This window comes from Myotis davidii, unplaced genomic scaffold, assembly GCF_000327345.1.
Source record: "Myotis davidii unplaced genomic scaffold, ASM32734v1 scaffold674, whole genome shotgun sequence".
NCBI classification, from domain to species: Eukaryota; Metazoa; Chordata; class Mammalia; order Chiroptera; family Vespertilionidae; genus Myotis; species Myotis davidii.
The window spans coordinates 1,798,064-1,815,706 of NW_006286674.1; the positions used below are offsets into that span (position 1 = coordinate 1,798,064).

The 17,643-nt window shown below is 39.4% G+C and overlaps 1 protein-coding gene across 1 annotated transcript in view; it reads right to left on the reverse strand.

The window, feature by feature from the left end:
* The window catches only part of EVI5 (ecotropic viral integration site 5), a 181,245-nt gene that overhangs the window by 54,770 nt on the left and 108,832 nt on the right, over positions 1 to 17,643 (reverse strand). Inside the window, exons 16-17 of the mRNA XM_015560323.1 lie at positions 10,327 to 10,473; positions 5,502 to 5,597 (exon numbers count right to left, since the gene is read on the reverse strand). Of these exons, the coding sequence (XP_015415809.1) occupies positions 5,502 to 5,597; positions 10,327 to 10,473 (243 nt within the window). The remainder of the gene's footprint in view (positions 1 to 5,501; positions 5,598 to 10,326; positions 10,474 to 17,643) is intronic.

Below are 17,643 nucleotides of genomic sequence, written 5' to 3' on the forward strand. Positions count from 1 at the left end.
CTGGGGAGAGAGTGTGGGAGGGCTCAAGGGCGTGTCTGGCCTGTCTCGCTCAGTCCTGATCAGCCAGACCCCAGCAGCAAGCTAACCTACCAGTCAGAGCTTCTGCCCCTGGTGGTCAGTGCACATCATAGCGACTGGTTGACTGGCCGACTGTCTGCCCCTTGGTGGTCAGTGCATGTCATAGCGAGTGGTTGAGCCGCCTTAGCGTATCATTAGCAAATTACGCTTTGATTGGTTGAACGGCCGACCAGATGACTGGACACTTAGCATATTAGGTGTTTATTATATCTACTAGTAGCCCAGTGCACAAAAATTTGTGCACTCGGGGGTAAGGGTGAGGGGTGGGGCCAGACCCCTCAACCCGACCTGCACCCTCTGTCATGTTCCAGGACCCTGGCTACTCCTGGCCTAGGCACAGGCCTACACGCTTGGGGTGGCCTGGCTCCCGAGGCCCCATTTTATCAAGAGAACAAAGTTGGCATTAGTTACAGCCCTCACAGAACCCAGTACACTGCATCTGTGCATACAACTGCCTCGTTCATGTGCCTGCTTCGCCCTACTGAATTACTAACATCTTGAGGACATAGCTCTGTCTTATCCTGCTTCACCTTCAGTGCCTGGCCTGGTGCCAGGGACCTGAGAGGGTTTGCTGAGTGAGTGAATAACGAATGAGTGAATGAATAAGCGAGTATGTGAATGAGCAAGCAGCTGCCAATGGGGATAGTTCGCACTCAGCTCTGGGCTGCCTGACGCAAACCCGGGAAGTTCCCGCCCTTCTCCCAGCAGCCCCACTCCCCTCTCCCAGCTGCATAGTTTGTGCATGGCAAAGGCCGCCCGGGTGTGCATGTTGGCAGATCGGTGCACTAGCACCTGCCAGCCTGGGATCCCTGCAGGAGGGCCGTTTGTGGGCGTGGCCGGTGGTGGATCGCTGTGGTCCTGCCTGCCAGCCCTGGGTCGGGTCCCATACGGGCCGCCTGCCGCCCGGGTCACAGAGAGCAGACCCAGATGGCAGCAGGGCAGGCAGAATGGCGCTGTCCTGCCCTGCCTGCAGTATGCAAATTAGCCGCCATCTTGGTTGGCAGTTAATTTGCATATCTTCCTGATTAGCCAATGGGAAGAGTATCGAAGGTACAGTTAATTACCCTATTTGTCTTTTATTAGATAGGATATATATAAAAGAGTAACATGCAAATCAACCGAACGGCAGAACGACCAGAACGACTGCTCGACCAGTTGCTATGAGGTGCACTGACCACCTCTCGGTCCCTCCCCGCAGCCAGCAGGCTGCAATTGCCGGATGGCAAATGGGGAACCAGAGGACGCGGGTGACACCAGGCCAAGGCCCCTGCCCTGCTGGTCGCCCCACATACAGAGGACGACACGTGATGGGAGCAGGGCCGGTGAGCGGGCAGGAATGGCCAACCTCTTGGTCCCTCCCCCTGGTTGGCAGGCTCTGATTGGGTGGCGGTGGGTGGCGGGGCCAGCTGCCGGCAGCCAGGGAAGATGGTCTTGATCGCAGGCCAGGCCTAGCGACCGTACCTGCATGCGAATTGCATGCACCGGGCCTCTAGTAGGATTATAATTTTGCTTTATGAACTCTGTATTATTGTGCTAGTAATTTTTAAAAGGTTTAACAATTATTGGTCAAAAGTAATCACAACATGTTTTGATTTATATTAAGTTTATAAAAAGGTATCCTTTATGTTCTGTTGATAATATCCCTCATAAAGTAGTACATGCTAGGGATGGACATATATTAGGAATCACTTGTAAAGACTGCTCCTGAAGCCATGTAGGTGAGACTTTTCATTTGAACACAGTTTTTAAAACAGCCAAAACTTGTATTTTGGGAAGAATACAAAGATTCAGAACGGATAGAGAAGACTGAAAACAACAGTTTAGAAAGAAAGAAGAAAGAAGAAAGTCAAAAGTGAGTGTTGTTAGGAAAGCCAAGGGAGGAGACAATGAAAAGAGGATGAGAGGTCAACAATGGCAAATGAAGTATGTTCAAGCAAGATAAATACCGAAAAAATACCAATGAATTTGGCAATCAGGATTCAAGTGATCACTTAATCAAGTGCCATCTGATGCTAACATACTGCTATTGATAGTAAAAATTTCATGCATTTTCGTTTATATTTTTAAAAAATGAAATGTTATATTTCATTTTAAATAAAACATGCATTGGAGCAGAAAGTGGGGGGAAGAAGATGGCGGCGATATAGGCAGACTAAGTACTTCAGAATCAATAGAAAGAGTGATTTAAATCTTGCTATTTTGTGACTGATGTATAAAATTTTTTATAATTTTCTTGATGTTAGAAAAGTACATATTAAACTAGAATTGCATATGACAGCAATGTAAATAGCTGATTATAAATATATTATGTATGCCTTAAGTTTTTCTGAATATGTGCTACTTTATGGGTAATATTATCAATAGGACATAAAAGATACCTTTTAATAAACTTATAAAAATCATAATGTGTTGTGATTACTTTTGACCCAGATCAAAAGATGAGGTTATAATATGTAAGTCTTAGAACACATCGATTGGTTGCATCCTACATGCCTCAATCAGGGCCTGGGACAGGGAGGAGCCTGCAACCAAGGTACATGCTCTTAACTGGAATTGAACTTATGATCCTTTGGCCTGCAGGCTGATGCTCTATCCACTGAGCCAAACTGGCTAGGGCAGAAATTAACTGAATTTTAATTGTAATTTAAGGACAAAATTATTTTTCAGGTGGGAAGAAAATTCTAGATTTGCAGGTAAAACTATTTATAGCCTGGACAGACCAAAATAAAATGCTGTGAGGGAAATAAGATTATAAATATAATACTTTGCCCATATTAGAAATGTACATATTACCTTATTCTATATATTCTATATAATCTACACTAATAAAAGAGAAAAATGGTAATTGGCATACGACGCTACCCTTTTCATTGGCTAATCAGGGCTATATGCAAATTAACTGCCAACTAAGATTGGCAGTTAACTATCCACAAGATGGCGGTTAACTGCCAACAAGATGGCGGTTAATTGGCATATGTAGGCACAATGTAGGGAGGCGAAAGGGAAAGCAGGAAGAAGCCCCCTGCCACTGACAGTGATTGGAAACCCAGGGGGGAGCTAAGAGCTGAGGGGCAGGGCAGTGATAGCAGGAAGTAGGGGTGGAGCCAGCGATGGGAGCTGGGCACGGTCGAAACTGGCAGTCCCAGGAGCTAGGGGTCCGTTGCCTGGGCCTAAAGTGGAGCCCATGATCACGGGGCCGCTGCAGCTGCGGGTCCCCGCTGCCCGGGCCGGGCGCCTCAGCCAGAGGCGTTAGGCATGGGCAGGGGCGGAGCCTGCAACCGTGGGGAGCTGGGGGTCCCCTGCCGAGGCCTGACACCTCTGCCGGAGGCCTCAGGCCTGGTCAAGGGGCCGATCCGGTGATTGGTGATGGGAGGGTGATGAGGATCAACTCCTCTGACCGAGGCATCAGGCCTGGGTGGGGGGCTGGGGGTCCCCTGCCCAGGCCTGATGCCTGGGCCAGAGGCATCAGGCCTGGGCTGGGGGCAGAACCAGTGATGGGGGGAAAAGAGGGTCCCCTGCCCAGGCCTGACACCTCTGTCAGAGGCGTCAGGCCTGGGCAAGGGACTGTTCCTGCGACTGGAGGGGGATGAGGGCTACCAGTATGCGAGAGGGGGCAGGCTGGGCTGAGGGACACCCCCCCGCACACACACACACCCAGTGCACGAATTTCGTCCACCGGGCCCCTAGTAAAAGCATAATATGCAAATCGACTGAACGGCGGAACAACTGGTCACTATGACATGCACTGACCACCAGGGAACAGATGCTCAATTCAGGAGCTGTCCCCTGGTGGTAAGTGCAGTCGCACAGGGTGAGCACTGCTCAGCTAGAAGCCGGGCTCACAGTTGGCAAGAATCGCAGCAGTGGCGGGAAACCCTCAGACTGCAAGAGCCCTGGACTGCGAGAGGGTGCAGGCTGGGCTGAGGGGACCCCTACCCTCCAGTGCATGAATCTTGTGCACTGGGCCTCTAGTCCTATATAATAAAAGGCTAATATGCAAACTGTCCCCTCCACTGGGAGTTCAACCGGGAGTTCAACCAGGGGGTGGGGCTGGCCCACCAACTGCCTGCGACCCTTCCCCCACGGCTGGCTCCACCCACAGTACCTCCCCTTAGCCGGCCTGGCCTGATCTGCCCCGGTCAGGGTGGGCTGGCCAGACCCCACCTGTGCACGAATTCGTGCACCGGGCCTCTAGTACTGTATAAGAAGAAGTAACAAAACAGTTATTTTTAAAGCTTTGAATTTTCTTTTGAAAACAGCTTTGACAATATAGAAATATGATCATTATCGTTCAAAAATGGACTTGGAGCACAGGCAACAAAAACCCCCCCATAAGTTAGACTTCAAAAAAAAACCCCAAAACTTTTGTACATAAAGGGAAATAAGAGTGAAAAGGCAACCCATGAAATGGGAGAAAATGTTTGTAAACCACATATCTGATAAGGGATTGACACTATAAGGAACTTCTAAAACACAAGAACAACCTCATTAAAAGATGGGCGAAGACTTGAATAGACACTTCTCTAAAGAAGATACACAGAAGACAAATAAGCACATGAAAGATGCTCAATATTAATAATCATTAAGAAAATGTGAACTAAAACCACAGTGAGATACCAGGCACACTCATTAGGATGGCTGGTATTGAAAAAAGAAAACAAAATTAATACATGTTGGTGAGGATGTGAAGAAATCGAGACCTTTGTCCTTGTGCATTGCTGGTGGGAATGTAAAATGCTGTAACTGCTGTGAAAAATAGTATAACAATTTCTCAAAAGTTAAACACAGAATTGCCACAGGATCCAGCAATTCCGTTTATGGGTGGAATTGAAAGCAAGGACTCTAACAGATATTTGTACACCATGTACAGATATTTGTACAGCAGTATTATTCACAACAGCCAAAATGTGGAAGCAACTCAAGTATTCATCAATGGATAAACAAAATGTGGTACACACATACAATGGAGTATTATTCAGCCTTAAAAATGAAATTCTGACACATGCCACAACATGGGTGAACCTTAATGGCATTATGCTAAGTGCAATAAGCCAGTCACAAAGAGAAACACTGCATGACTATACTTATATGAGGGACCTAAAATAGTCAAATTCAGAGACAGAAAGTAGAATGTGTGATTTCCAAGGGTTGGGGAAAGAGGAGAACAAAGAGTTATTTAATAGGTATAGACTTTCAGGTTTGCAAGATGAAGAGTTCTGGAGATTAGATGCACAACTATGTGAATGTACTTAATGTCATGGAACTATACACTTACAACAATAAAAAGAATGGACTTGGAAATGAGTAAGTGTTGAAAACAGAATCACAGTCATTTTCAGGATGAAGATATAATTGTTCAGGCACAGAGGGAGAGGAAACGATTGCGTTATTTGTATGTGTATTTTATTATGTCCATATGGTACCTGGATTTCAAGCTCTGCGATGTGCTGCTGCAGTTCAGCCACAGCAGCTATGCTATCTGCTTCCCGCAGCCTCACAGCCATCACTTCTTCCTTGTTCTAGGGTGGCAAACAAAACAAGCCAATAATAAACCATACAATTAACCAAACTAAAGATAAATTAATACAGAAACAGAAACACTGTAACCTATCTTAAAATTCAGAAAATAACAAATAAGCCCATCAAATAAGAAAAAGCCATTATCTCCTAAACTTGATATAAAATGAATATACAGGATAGCATCCCATCTTTAAATATTAAGAAATATCATTCATATAAATTAATATTGCTCAAAATACTTAAATTAAAATTTAACTTAATTAAATTTTTTAAAATTACTAGTAACTGAAAGTTAAGTTTTTTATAAAAGAACAATTATTGAGAACTTTGAAACCCTTAACCAGGACAACAGAATAACAAAGATATGAATACTAATAATGTTAGTAGATAATATTTTAAAAATCATATTCTTTCTGAAGAATAAATGTTAATAAATATTTACATCGTATTACAAATAATAATAAAAATTAGACTGTTTCACAATTCTGCATAATATTTACCCCACCACCTCAAAATGTCACAAAGAAAAAACTCTAAAACCATATTCTACAATATCCGTGCTGTGACAGATTAGAGGAAACTGAGACATGCTAGGAAAATCTGAATAAAATCTGTAGTTTAGGACTATCATTGTATCAACATTCACTTCTTAGTATCAATAAAGGTACCATGGTTATGTAAGATGTTAACATCAGGACAAGCTGATGAAAGGGTCTATGGAAATTCTCTGCACTATCTTTGCCACTTTTCTTTAAACATAAAATTATTTTAAAATCAAAAGTAAAAAAATCTCAGCCAGTGTGCTCAGTGGTTGAGCACTGACCCATGAACTAGAAGGTCACAGTTCAATTCCAGGTCAGAGCACAAGTCCGGATTTTGGGTGTGATCCCCAGGAGGCAACCAATCAATAATTCTCTCTTATCATGTTGTTTCAATCTCTCTCTCTCTCTCTCTCTCTCTCTCTCTCATCAATAAACACATTTTTTTAAAAAGAATCTTTTCAAAAAGTAAAAAAATCTGCCGAAACCGGTTTGGCTCAGTGGATAGAGCGTCGGCTTGCGGACTGAAGGGTCCCAGGTTCGATTCCGGTCAAGGGCATGTACCTGGGTTGCAGGCACATCCCCAGTAGGAGATGTGCAGGGGGCAGCTGATCGATGTTTCTCTCTCATCGATGTTTCTAACTCTATCTCTCTCCGTCTCTCTCCCTTCCTCTCTGTAAAAAATCAATAAAATATATTTAAAAAACAAACAAACAAACAAAAAAAGTAAAAAAATCTGAAGCAAATACAGTAAAAATATCATATATTGCTTTCCTACTTAAAATGTTTCACTAGCTTCCCACAGAGCAAAACCCAAACTTGTTGCCATGAGTATAAAAATTTACATATAAGAAGTAGGGTCACAGCCTATCTCCCTGGCTTCATCTCATTAAGCTTTTCATTATGTACAAGACTCAGCAACCAAGTTCTTTCCTGCTTTTGAACTCTGTGACCCTATTCATTCAGGGATCTTGCGCTGGCTCTTCACAAGACTAATTCTTTGCTACTCTTTAGGTCCCACCTCTCATACCACCTTCTAGCACCGCATCTTAATTCCCACTTCCTCTTAACTCCCAGTCCACAGTATATCATTGGTAATGATCTTATCAATTTTTACTTATTATCTCACTAAACATTATGTCCACCTTCTTCACTACTGTATCCTCAGTGCCTGTAAGAGTAACTGACAGCCCTAGCCGGTTTGGCTCAATGGATAGAGTATCAGCCCGTGGACTCAAGGGTCCCAGGTTTGATTTTGGTCAAGGGCACCAAAAATAAAAAGAAAAAAAAGAAGAAGAAAAAAGAGTAACTGACAGAACACAGCCAAATATTTGACTTTATTCTCAAATACATAAGTAGATGCCATCATTCTTTGAAGTCTCATAATCTCGCCTCCTCCCAAACCAATTTGAGAATCACTGCCCTAGAATATGTAAATTACATCTATTTAAAACGAAAATATTTGCCTAGACACTTTGTAAGTAACATGACAAAGAAACAGGTACCATAATGCCCTGCTGTCAATGTAAAAAATGGTACAACATTCAGGAGGGTAATTTAACAAAATCTATGAAAAGAACCAATGTATTTACCCATTCACCAAACAATAACATTTACAGGAATTTAACCTACAAGAATGTGTAGATACATTTCTATACATCTGAAATTATGTATGTTACAAGGTTATTCATTATACTCCGTTTATAGTAGTAAAACACTGGGAACAACCCATGTGCCCATCAATAATGAGAAGACACTTCAAGAACTGATATTTAAAACTTTAGAAAACATATGGCCAAAAAAAAAAAGCAAAAGCAGAATATACAGTATGCTAACTTTCATGTAAAAGAGTGAGGACAAGAAAAAGTATGAACATTTACTTCACAATATTTGCCTAAAAGAAACTCTAAAAGGACTTATGAAAAAATAAAAGCATAACCTGGGGGTAAAAACTGAAAAAAGAGGTATGTGGTAGGGTCAGGAAGAGAATGAGATAGAAGGGGTGTTATAATATTAGTATTATAATCATAATAAAAATACCTTGACTGACTTTCCTCACTTAACATTATTTATTACACAATTTTATAAGTTTGTATATAAATTAATGTTTTCTCAATATATGTAGAACTAGAGAACCTAAAATCTTCAAATTTTGATTTATGTAGAAAATTCCACAATCCCATTACTGAAATCTTAGGATCCAGGTGTGCTATGAAATTTCAGATTTTTTAGATTTTACAAAAGTAATATGATGTATCCAGTAGGAGCTGAGGCGGCATCCATAATGAAACAGTATACTCAATGCTCAACACAATGAGGCAGTGAAGTATAAATACCCACACCAACTTGGATAAATAAAAATGATAAATGGCCATATTTCAATTCAAATCAGGTTTTGCTTCCAAATGAATTTGTGTAAAATTTATGAAAAAAACCTTTGGGTTTTATAGTGTTTGGGATTTTCATATTGGGGATCATAGACTTGTACTATGATCTTAAAGTGGGAACATTCAAATTCAGTTACAGAGAGAAAATAACATTAATATTAATATTAAAATAGCATCCTGACATTTTAAATAAATAAAAAATTAAATGAACTTTATTATTGTTTATCAAAAGACAATACACTAGTCATTCTTGAAATAGGCAAAAGGCATTATAAAAGATTAAATAAATCATTATACAGCTTAAGTGAAGGGGAAATATCAGAGTCAGCATCTGTAACATACTTCACAGAGGTATTAATGAACATTAAAAAAATTTTAAATCTCAAAAGAGTTCCTAAATTCTCTAAAATTCCAAATCTGATCCTATTGCTTAAATAAATTCAAAGAAAGTTATTTTCATCAGCAAATTCCCCAAATATTTATTTCCAAAGAACACTTTACTTTGATTAAAAGGTGGGAAGGCATTTGAGGAGAAATATTAAATCCAATAATAGTGTTATCAACACATTTTAAGAAAAACCTAGAGCAATAATGAAAAACATTACATTTAGTTCTTTAATAAAAATGAGTCAGCAGACAATATAGCATAATAGAAACTCAGTAAAATATTAGTATAACAAATCAAGTTGATATAAACTCATGTCACATCATTTTATTTCTAAATTAGTCTAGTCATATACTTCAAGAGGGACTCCTCTTAAATTAGTACAAATTTCAGTACTGCCTACAGATTTCTGTCAGAGTAAATTGTAACAGCCATGCATATTAATTAGGATGTAATTTCATCTCTGGATTTCAGTGACACTGATAAACCACTCAAGCTTCACTCTTGGTTTTTAATGACACCAGAACAAGTTGATGGAATTACAGCTTTATATGTGCCATTGAAAGTCTTATTTCTTATCATAGAATAATAGGACTGGAATCTTTAAAGGGCATCATTCCTACTATCTCACCATGGAAAGATGGATATCTAGTTTATTTTTTAAATCCATAACTTGTCCTCAGCAATCCATTCTAATGCTCAGACCACAGCATCTCTTTAGTTATTTCACACACACACACACACACACACACACACACACACACACACACACACCCTCTCCTCCTACCCCACTTCCCATCTCCTCTCTCTTTCACCACTGCTATACTATAAACTTATTTCAGGAAAAAACATACTTGCATTCTAACGCTTTTACATGCTTTATGAATTCAAACACTTCACACAAAAATAGAAAAACTTATTAAAGTAGTAATGAGAAATGGACACAGTTTTCCCAATCCATTGGCACACACCCATTTCTTTTGCTCTCTACTCTATCCAGAAAACATGTGAATATATTCACTGCCCGCTAATAAGGTACCTATCAAAGCAGAGCTGCCCTAACCTCTCTAAATTACCCATCTTCTTGGTTGAGACCTTAAAAGTATTGGTTTTAAAGGGCTATCGGTCAAAAGAAATGCTGCAGACAGATACCAGTTTTAACCCCTTGGTTAACTTAATTTCATGCACTGGCACTTAACCAAGTGGTCGAAAACAAGGTTTCCTGCCTGAAATCCACCTCAAAGCAAGATGCCCTACCCTGGTCTGAAAGCAACCACCAAACCAAGTTCAGAAAAACTGGAACATTAAACTAGTTTTATGGCTTTATTTGGTTTAAAGATGATGTAATCAATAATGAGATAAAACAAAACAGGAATTTTCATATTGACAAAAACAACTAGCTACTTGATATGTTTACCTTGCATTCAATCTCTGCTTGTTTGCGTTTTGCTTCACTTAATTGAGTAAGCAGTCCTTTGTTCTGCGCAGAAAGATACTGCACCTTCTCCTGTAGACTGATCACCTCTTGTTCTGCTCTTCGAAGATGGTTACTATTGATCTGGTTCTAATAATAAAAAAATACAAATACTCAGACTATACATATAAAAGGCCTGAAAAAACTCATAAATTTCTACCTACCCATTTCATGCTTATACAACATTATAAAAAATGTTGGTATATTACTTATAGGTAGATTTTATTCAACAAATACTTAAAAACTAAAAAAAGTGAAAGATTTATAAAACTGCTTTAAAATCAAATTAATGAATTCATAAGGTCCATAATTAGAAACTCTCATTATACCTCAATTTACCATCTATACTAATAAAAGGGTAATATGCTAATTAGACCAGATATCTTCCGGACATCCTTCTGGACAAAGCCACAGTGACGGGGCAATCAGGCCAGCAGAGGAGTGCAGTTAGGGGCAATCAGGCCAGCAGGGGAGAGCAGTTAGAGGTGATTAGGCAGGCAGGGGAGAGCAGTTAGGGGCGATCAGGCCAGTAGGGAAGAGCAGTTAGGGGCAATCAGATAGGCAGGAAGAGTGGTTAAGGGTGACCAGGCAGGCAGGCAGGTGAGCAATTAGGAGCCAGCAGTCCCAGATTGTGAGAGGGATGTCCTGGATTGGAGAGGGTGCAGGCCAGGCGGAGGGAACCCCCTCTTGCATGAATTTAGTGCACTGGGCCTCTAGTTATATAATAAATACCTATAAACTACAAGGATGGTCACATAGAACTTGGAGATATTAATTTCTGAAATAGGCAATGTGGTACAAAGTGGGTAGATACAGGATGAGGATGAATTTAGCTCTTCTTTCCAATTATCAAAATAAAGCACAGACCAATTGAAGGTGCCATCACCATTTACTGGACGTAAACCTGTTGTCAAAAATGTTCCATGTGCATGTCTACATTCCTCCAATACACAGAACAGTCTACTTTCATGGAGCATGGGCTGATTTTGAATTCTGGCTTACTATTTGGTGATTAAGCTAACTAGTTAATGTTTCTAAGTCTCAATTTTCTTATTTGAAAATGTATATAAAAATACTACTATCCTGGCCTCTGTGGCTTAGTTGGTTGGAGCATTATCCCATACACCGAGAGGTCGCAGGTTAGATTCCCAGTCAGGGCAGATACCTAGATTGTGGGTTTAATCCCTAGTTGGGCACATTGAGGTAGCAACAGATTGATGTATGTTTCTCTCTCACATCGATATTTTCCTGTCTCTCGTTTTCTCTCTCTACCCCTTCCTCTCTCTAAAATCAATTTAAAAAATACTACCTATTTCTCATTTGGGTTTTCTTCAGAATTAACTGAGATAATACATGTAAGTAGCTTAATATATAGTAAGAACTCAATAAACACTCGCTGCTTCATGTATTATAATTATAGGACATGCTAAAAAAAACCCATAGAACTTGAATCAACTGACTTGAGATAATTTTTCCATTCAGGCTTAACCCAGCCTGAATTTTCTCAACCTCAAATTATTCTATCAGGGGCTTGAAAGCAACAATAGGAATTTTCATAACCAAAGACAAGTAAAATCTGGCTCCTCGTTTAACACTTCTTCAGCCTTGGTCAAGTTATCTAATCCCATCAAATTTCAGTACACTGGTATAAGCATAAATATTCCCACCTCCCTTTCAAGGCTGTGTTGTAAGAATTATATGAGAAAAGTTTATGAAAGGAGTCTCACACAATGCCTGAAATTCAACAGATACTTAATAAATGCTCAATTGTTCCTATCATATCTATTCTGAAACCAACCCTGCCTCTAGTTTTAATTAAAAATCTGGATTATCTAATAGATTTAAGATCCAACATTTCTTACCACTTCTGGGTTTCTTCATCTTCATTTTCAACGAATACTGTCTGTCTACAAAATTGTAGTAAACTCTTGGTATTGTATTCAAAATGTTCCACCACCTCTTTCTACTGCCTTTGCCTTCTACTATTAAAACAAATAACTATACTTCAGAGGAACATACCTTTAAGATAAGCTATAAAGAATTCCCACAGATAAAACTCCTCCTGCACCCTGATTACAATTCCATGACCCAGAATGACAAAACCCAAAAATTGGCTATGAATGAGAAACGTAAATAAAAAAATAGCAAGAAGAGATTTTTAAGAACCCTATATAATAAAATCACAGGGACTTTATATAAGATAATTTATGTTAAAAAAAAGATAATTTATGTTCAAAATTATTAGACATAAAAAAGGAAGCAAAAGCAAAGCACAAGTTACTGTCAAGAAAATTTGACAAATTTTAAAAAATAACCAAGTGCAATTTCTAAAAATAATATAGCCACTGATATTAAAAATCCAATTAAAGGTTAGGTTAAATACACTGAAGAAACAATTAGTGTCTCAGAAATGAGACATAGAAAAGAGAATAAGAAAGTACAAAAAAACCCAAAACTGCCTAATAGAGGTTGCAGGATAAAATAAAATAAAATAAAAAAGGAGGTGAGAGATGATGGTTTAAGACAGCAATTTTCAACCTTTTTTGTTTCCCGGCACACCAGAAAGATATTATATTTTTGCCAATCTTACAAAAAAATGGATATAATTTTTATTCATTCATATAGGATGGCTTCTATTGTGTTGGCTGTTGTCATTTTTTTATTTCACAACCTAAGGCAGGGTTGGGGAACATCTGGCCCATGGGTCATATAAGGCCAGCAAAATCCTTTGGTCTGGCCCTGCCAAGTCATTAGGGGTGAGTTAATTAAATGTTTGACCAAATATAGCAGGCTAATTTTTAAGTTGATAATTTTGTATGGCCTGCAAATGATGTTATAAATATCCAAACGGCTGTTGGCAGAAAAAAGGTTCCCTATCCCTGATCTAAGGGAAAAGAGGTCAGTGCCCCTGACTAAATAGTCAGGTATTGCATGTTTTAAAAATTCTGGCAGCACAACGGCTGAAAATTGCTGATCTAAGAGATGATAATAGTTGAGAATTTTTTACAACTGAAAGAAAAATAAAGAAAATATATATAAATCCACATGAAGTTCAGGAAACACAACTAGTCCCAAACAGGACAAATAAAATCCTCATGCAGACAGAATGTAACAAAGCTTAGAATGCTAAAGAAGAGGCAAACGAAGGTAAAATCTGAGTCTGTGAAGGGGGAAAGTGAAATATCTGGCAGACATATCAACAGGAAAAACATGTAGAGCTTAAAAAATAATTTTCATCCTCCAATTCTATAATCAGCTAAACTTTTACACAAGAGTGAGAGAAAGCATATTTATTTTCAGAAAGTAAGAGTATAAATATATGATTGAAACTGGAAAGAAACTTAAGTAAAAGAATAGAGAGCAAAAAATTGGTAAAATGGGTAAACAAATTCAAATGAGCACAGACTCCATAAAACAACAATAATGTCTAGTAATTTGGATGTATAAAAAAGATATACAATAACAGTAAAATGTAAGATCTGAAGATGGAAGAAGAGCACATGAAGTTCATCTAAGGCCCTTACTACAGTTTGGAAGGAAGACAGAGATAATTACTAACTTTAGTCTTTGTTTAGTCAAATAAGAATTTTCAATATTTTTCAAGTAATATACACTAATAGAAAAGAAATTATGAAAGTCACACTAGAAGAGAGAAAGAAAAATGAAAGTAAGCCAATAAAAATCAATAAAGGAGGAAAAAGCAGAGAAAAGGAAGACATAAAAATTACAAAGTAATTTTAAATATATCATAATAAAGACTTTTGAATTCGTCAGGAATCTAGAGAGTCAGAAAGTGCATTGTGCCCACACCTTCAATTAAAAAAAGAAAAAATGCCAGTCAAACTCTACATTCATGACTTTAGTTGAACACACAGAAGTGAGGTCAGAGGGCAACCAACTAGCCCCAAATCTAAGGAGAGACCAGGGCAGAAGCAGTCAGAATATTAAGCATATTTCAACTAGAATAAGTATCAGATTGGTGGAGGCCAAGTGTGGAGCCCAAGGGCGCAGCAAAGTTCACAAATCTCTTCATGGGCCCAACAGGTTTACATAATAAATATTGATGAGAACCTTGAAAAAGAGAGGTCAACGGTACAGCCTGAGGGAGGGGAATAGGAGCCAATACGGGAGGGGCACTAACTCTTGCTTGCCTCCTTTAAGGAATAAAAGGTTTAATTTGCTTGGGATACTAATCTCCTTGGGGCACTAGGGAAATTTTTGTATCTGAGGAAGGGGCAGGACTATATATGGGCCTAGGACTATAGTTGCGGGTCAGGCAGGAGCAGTAAGAAGGCCAAATACCCCAGGTCCAGGGACGGTGCAGCCTAAGGCTGAGACTTTATCAGAACAATAGGACAGAGGTATTTTCTACCAGCCAACTTCCTGTAACGGGTAACTGGAATACTGCTAGAGAATGACCCTCTCTGAGGTGCTATGCAAAGGGAAGACCTAGAGACATTGAGAAAATGCTTGGCAAACCAGCCCCCAATCTAAAAATAAGATACTGTTAGAGGAATTTGAAGTCTGTGGTGTAATGAAGGTTAACCACAGAAACAAACCTCAAACCCAGCCCAACTCCTAACTATATTAAATCCCCCACATTAAAGTCCCAGCAGAAGGAAAGGTGTAAGCATAACCAGGCATAAAAACTATTTACCTTAGTCTACTGTCCTACACAAGGTATTCAATTTTCAACACAGAAAATAACAAAGCTTAGGAAAAGGTAAGAAAAACAAAACATTACCAAGAGACAAAGTAATCAACAGAACCAGCTTCTTATATGAGACAGATTTTAAAATTATCAACAGGGTATTTAAAATAAGTGTGATCAATATGCTAAATGCTCTAAGGCATCAGTTCTCAACCTGTGGGTCGCGACCTCTTTGGTGGTGGAACGACCCTTTCACAGGGGTCAACCTAAGACCATCCTGCATATCAGATATTTACATTATGATTCATTAGCAACATTACGAACAGTAGCAACATTACAGTAATGAAGTAGTAACGAAAATAATTTTATGGCTGGGTCACAACATGAGGAACTGTATTTAAAGGGCCAGAAGGTTGAGAATCACTGCTCTAAGGGAAAGGTAAAAAACATGCAAGATCAGATGGTAATATCAAAATAATGGAGAGAAAAAGAAGAGAGCATACAAGAGTCGCTGGTCATCAGTCTAACACATGTGTAACTGAAATCCAAAAGAAGACAGTGTGAAACAGAAGAATATTTGGAGAAATAATGACCCAGAATTTTCCAAATTTTATGGTACACATACATCCACAGGTCCAAGAAACTCAGAGAAAAAGTAAAGAAAAAAACCACTCAACTCATATTTCCCAAAAGAGACTGTCAAATTTCACTGAAATTTGAAAATTTCAAGTTTATCACTTAAAGTTGTTCAGAGAATCTTTTTAAAAAGTATTTTCACTGACTCTATACCAGGTAGGGCAAAGGTACGTTTATGGTTGTGAGTATGCAAAACAGAGTTTATTCTTACTGTACATTATTATTTACAAGTTTTTTTCCATACAAATTTGTAAACCTACTTTTGCCCCACCCTGTATTTACCAGGCATGTTCCTTTTTTATTCTTAATAGTGTTTGTGTCTTCTTTATTTTCTTGAAGTCTTGCAGAAGTTTGCTTTATCTTACTAAACCAGATTCAAGAAGACACAGAAGCCTGAGATCGGTAACCCTTCAACAACTAGGTTCAATAGTTTCTAAACTCATAAAATAAGACTGTTTCAAGATAGGAATTCCAGCCAATATTAAAATAATGAGTAACTCCAATCTTATATAAAATTTCCGAGAACAGAAAAAGATAAAATACAACCGAACTCATTCACCTTGGGGCAAAAATCAGGAAAGAGTCTGCCCAAAAAGGAAAATCTAACTTAGGTACAACAAAACCTAAAGTATGAAAAACCTGAATCCAGCAACGGTCATGTGTTGTATATGTCTCTGTGTAAACGTCCTGTCACAACCTTGTTTGCCTTTTAGCACTTTAAGAATAGTTTCTCAGTGTAACTGGTTTGCTTTACAATCCTATATATTTTATTTTATGCATTAAAAAGCATTATTTTGAGAAGGAGTCATGGGTTTCAGACTGAAAAGGGGGTTCATGGAACAGAAAAATAATAAGACCCCCTGATAAAAGAAGCTCTTCGAGATACACACAAGGAAACGTGTGCAGGAATGTTCAGAGCAGCACTATTTACAATAGCAAAATGGGTACAAAGAGTGTGTGGTTCAATAACTAAGGTATGCACACTAGGTGGGCTTTTCTAAAAGTCATTAGGAACAAAGGAACTGGAGCTATATGTATCATCAAGGACACATGTCTTAACCTGGATGCTGGGTACATAGGTGTTTGATGTAAAACTCTTTGAATGATTAATATAGCATTACTATTAAACCACCATTTTTATTTTTCACATTTTGCAATGGGAAAACTTCACGGATCATCTCTAGTTCAACACTGGCACTTCGGAACCATTTCTCTTCTAGCAAAATTCATCCAAAATCACTTATTAGTCAGGTACAATTCAAAATACAAAATCCTTAGGGAACCTTCCCCCAAACCACCTAGTTGGAACTAATTTTCCCCTCCATTCTCCATAGCAATTTCCAACTCTCTAATTACCACATTTCTGATTATATATTTTTCCAGTTATATTAAGACTAGAGGCCCGGTGCACAAAATTCATGCACAGGGGAGGGGGAAGGTCAGTCCCTCAGCCCAGCCTACACCCTCTCGCAATCCAGGACCCCTCAGGGGTTGTCCCACAGGGATCGGGCCTAAACCGGCAAATAGACATCCCTCTCGCAATCCAGGACCACTGGCTCCTAACCACTCATCTGCCTGATCCCCCCAACCACTCTGCCTATCTGCCTGATCACCCCTAACCACTCTGCCTGCCTGCCTGCTGCCCCCAACTGCTCACCTGCGTGCCCGATTGCCTCTAACTGCTCGCCTACCTGCCTGATCGCCCCTAACTGCCTCTGCTTTGGCCCCCACACCCAGGACCCAGGCATCCATCCTCCACCAGCCTCAGGTACTCGGGACCCAGGCTTCCCTCTTTCTGGCAGGCCGCAGGCACCCGGGACCTGGGCTGGCTTTGCTTCAGCCCCAGCTTCATCAGGAAGGATATCCAGAATGAAGTCTGGAAGACATCTGGTCGAATTAGCATATTACCCTTTTATTATTATAGATAGGCACCTGATTTTTTAAAAACCCACTTTGGAACAGAAAGGATAGGT